Genomic DNA, 1,892 nt, shown 5'->3' on the forward strand with positions numbered 1-1,892 from the left:
ATTGGGATTTAGAATTAAAAAAAATAGTTTTGCAGAAGTAAATACAATTAGATACGTGCATAAAATTACATGGAGAGTAATGCAAACAAATAAGCATAGCTAGATCGAGAGATAAAGAGGAAGATCTTTAGGAGCATACAAACATATCTTCTCCCTATCAGTCATGTAATCAGAGAGAGCGAGAGGGGAGCAGAATTGTTATTTACATGAGAATATTGGTATTGTATAATGATAATGAAAATGTGTGATGTTTACGATTTTATGTATATTTATTAATTGTACATATAATAGAATCAACAAATCTTATAAACTGAATGCATATCACAACAATGCAAATAAACCACATCTTAAGGGCTGGTGTATAGGTTTGACGGACTGCCACCATTTGCGCCGAAACCGACATTTCCTCCATCCACACCTTCAATACCACCTCCGAATCCTCCATTACCTCCTGCCACAGCTCCTCCGAATCCTCCATTTCCTCCTACTCCAATTCCTCCAAAACCTCCAGTTCCTCCTACTCCAGCTCCTCCAAATCCTCCGGCACCGGCTGCTCCAGTGCCTCCAAAGCCGCCTCCAATACCTCCGGCTCCACCACCGTCGCCTAATCCTCCGGCACCAACCCCAACACCCGCTCCGACACCTCCGATGACGTCACCACCAGCTGCACTGGCAACGCTGAGAGCAGTCTCAAGATCTACTCCAAGAGGAAGGGTTGGGTTTTCTCCTTCTTGGTAGTTCACGAAATAGATTTCTGGGTCGGAAGCTGGATGAGGCGTAACCTCGATCACTTGTTGACTTTGCTCGTCCTGCTTATTCAGAACATAGACAATGTTTTCTTGCCTTGCTGGAGGAACAATGATGGGTTCAGGTGGTGGAGCAGCCTCAGGAACACGTACGAACAGGATGTTATGTTCAACCTTGGGTGGTGGCACACTCGGAGGAGGACCGCCTGGGCCCTTTGGTACTTCAGGAGCGTCGTATAGATATACTTTTCTCGTGATAACAGGAGTTACGCATGATCCATCGACATGTAGGATTTGGCCATCCAGACAACCACCTACAGGGCCACCAACTCCATCGTCTCCAAATCCTCCTGTACCACTACTTCCGACTCCAGCTAAACCACCGTCTGCAAATCCTCCGTGTGAAAATCCATCTCCAGATGGAGTAGGGTGGCTGTAATCCTGTGGCGCAGCCGAAACTGCGGCGGTCACGGCAATGAAAATCTGGGGGAATATAATTCTAGTGAAATACAAATATATCTATATACACACATGTTTGTTTCACCAAATTTGCCTCTATCTTAGTTCTTAGTATCCACAATCTGGATAATTAGAATATGTACTTAGAAATATAACTCATTCTTCATGTCTTGAATTTACCATTGAATAGAAGCAGCCTTGGTTAGTTTACTTATTAAAATATACCGAATCATAAAAAAACGCTCGCTCTTGCTCTTAAACTCACCAGAAACTTCATGACTGATAATGATGATTGCCGTAGATATTCGTCGCCTTTTATACTCCCACTCTCAATCTGACCTGTGACGTCATTATTCCACCTTCTCCTGTTATCTTATTTTCCACGGTAACCGTTAACCTGCTTAACCTTTGGAGATGAACCTGAAAATGTTGCAACTTACGAAGACTAATAGTCTGTTAAGTCATCGTATTATAAACCACCCAATTACCAAACGTAGACATAAGACCTAAATAGAGTACTGTCAAGTCATCGGCAGCAACAATACTTTATAATATATGCAACTGATCCTGTTGCTGAGGTTCACGTAGTGTGGACTGATGGATAAAAACCTACTTTGACGAGTCATGACTCAGAATACTGGCCTATTCTTCGATTTTTAGTACTGTAGTATAATCTATACAAATTGC

At 42.7% G+C, this 1,892-nt stretch overlaps 2 protein-coding genes across 2 annotated transcripts in view; both read right to left on the reverse strand.

The window, feature by feature from the left end:
* LOC119587318 (glycine-rich protein 5-like) overlaps window positions 1-165 on the reverse strand; it is a 6,220-nt gene extending 6,055 nt beyond the window's left edge. The window contains exon 1 of the mRNA XM_037936067.1: window positions 144-165. Coding sequence (XP_037791995.1) covers window positions 144-165 — 22 coding nt within the window. The remainder of the gene's footprint in view (window positions 1-143) is intronic.
* A 180-nt stretch (window positions 166-345) lies between these two features.
* Window positions 346-1,482, reverse strand: LOC119587319 (pupal cuticle protein 36-like). The gene is made up of 2 exons (XM_037936068.1): window positions 1,471-1,482; window positions 346-1,265 (listed from the first exon to the last, which is right to left on the reverse strand). Exons 1-2 carry the CDS (start codon window positions 1,480-1,482, stop codon window positions 348-350), a joined length of 930 nt encoding a protein of 309 aa, XP_037791996.1. The 3' UTR covers window positions 346-347.
* Window positions 1,483-1,892: the final 410 nt, after the last annotated feature.

This window comes from Penaeus monodon, chromosome 22, assembly GCF_015228065.2.
Source record: "Penaeus monodon isolate SGIC_2016 chromosome 22, NSTDA_Pmon_1, whole genome shotgun sequence".
Classification (NCBI taxonomy): domain Eukaryota; kingdom Metazoa; phylum Arthropoda; class Malacostraca; order Decapoda; family Penaeidae; genus Penaeus; species Penaeus monodon.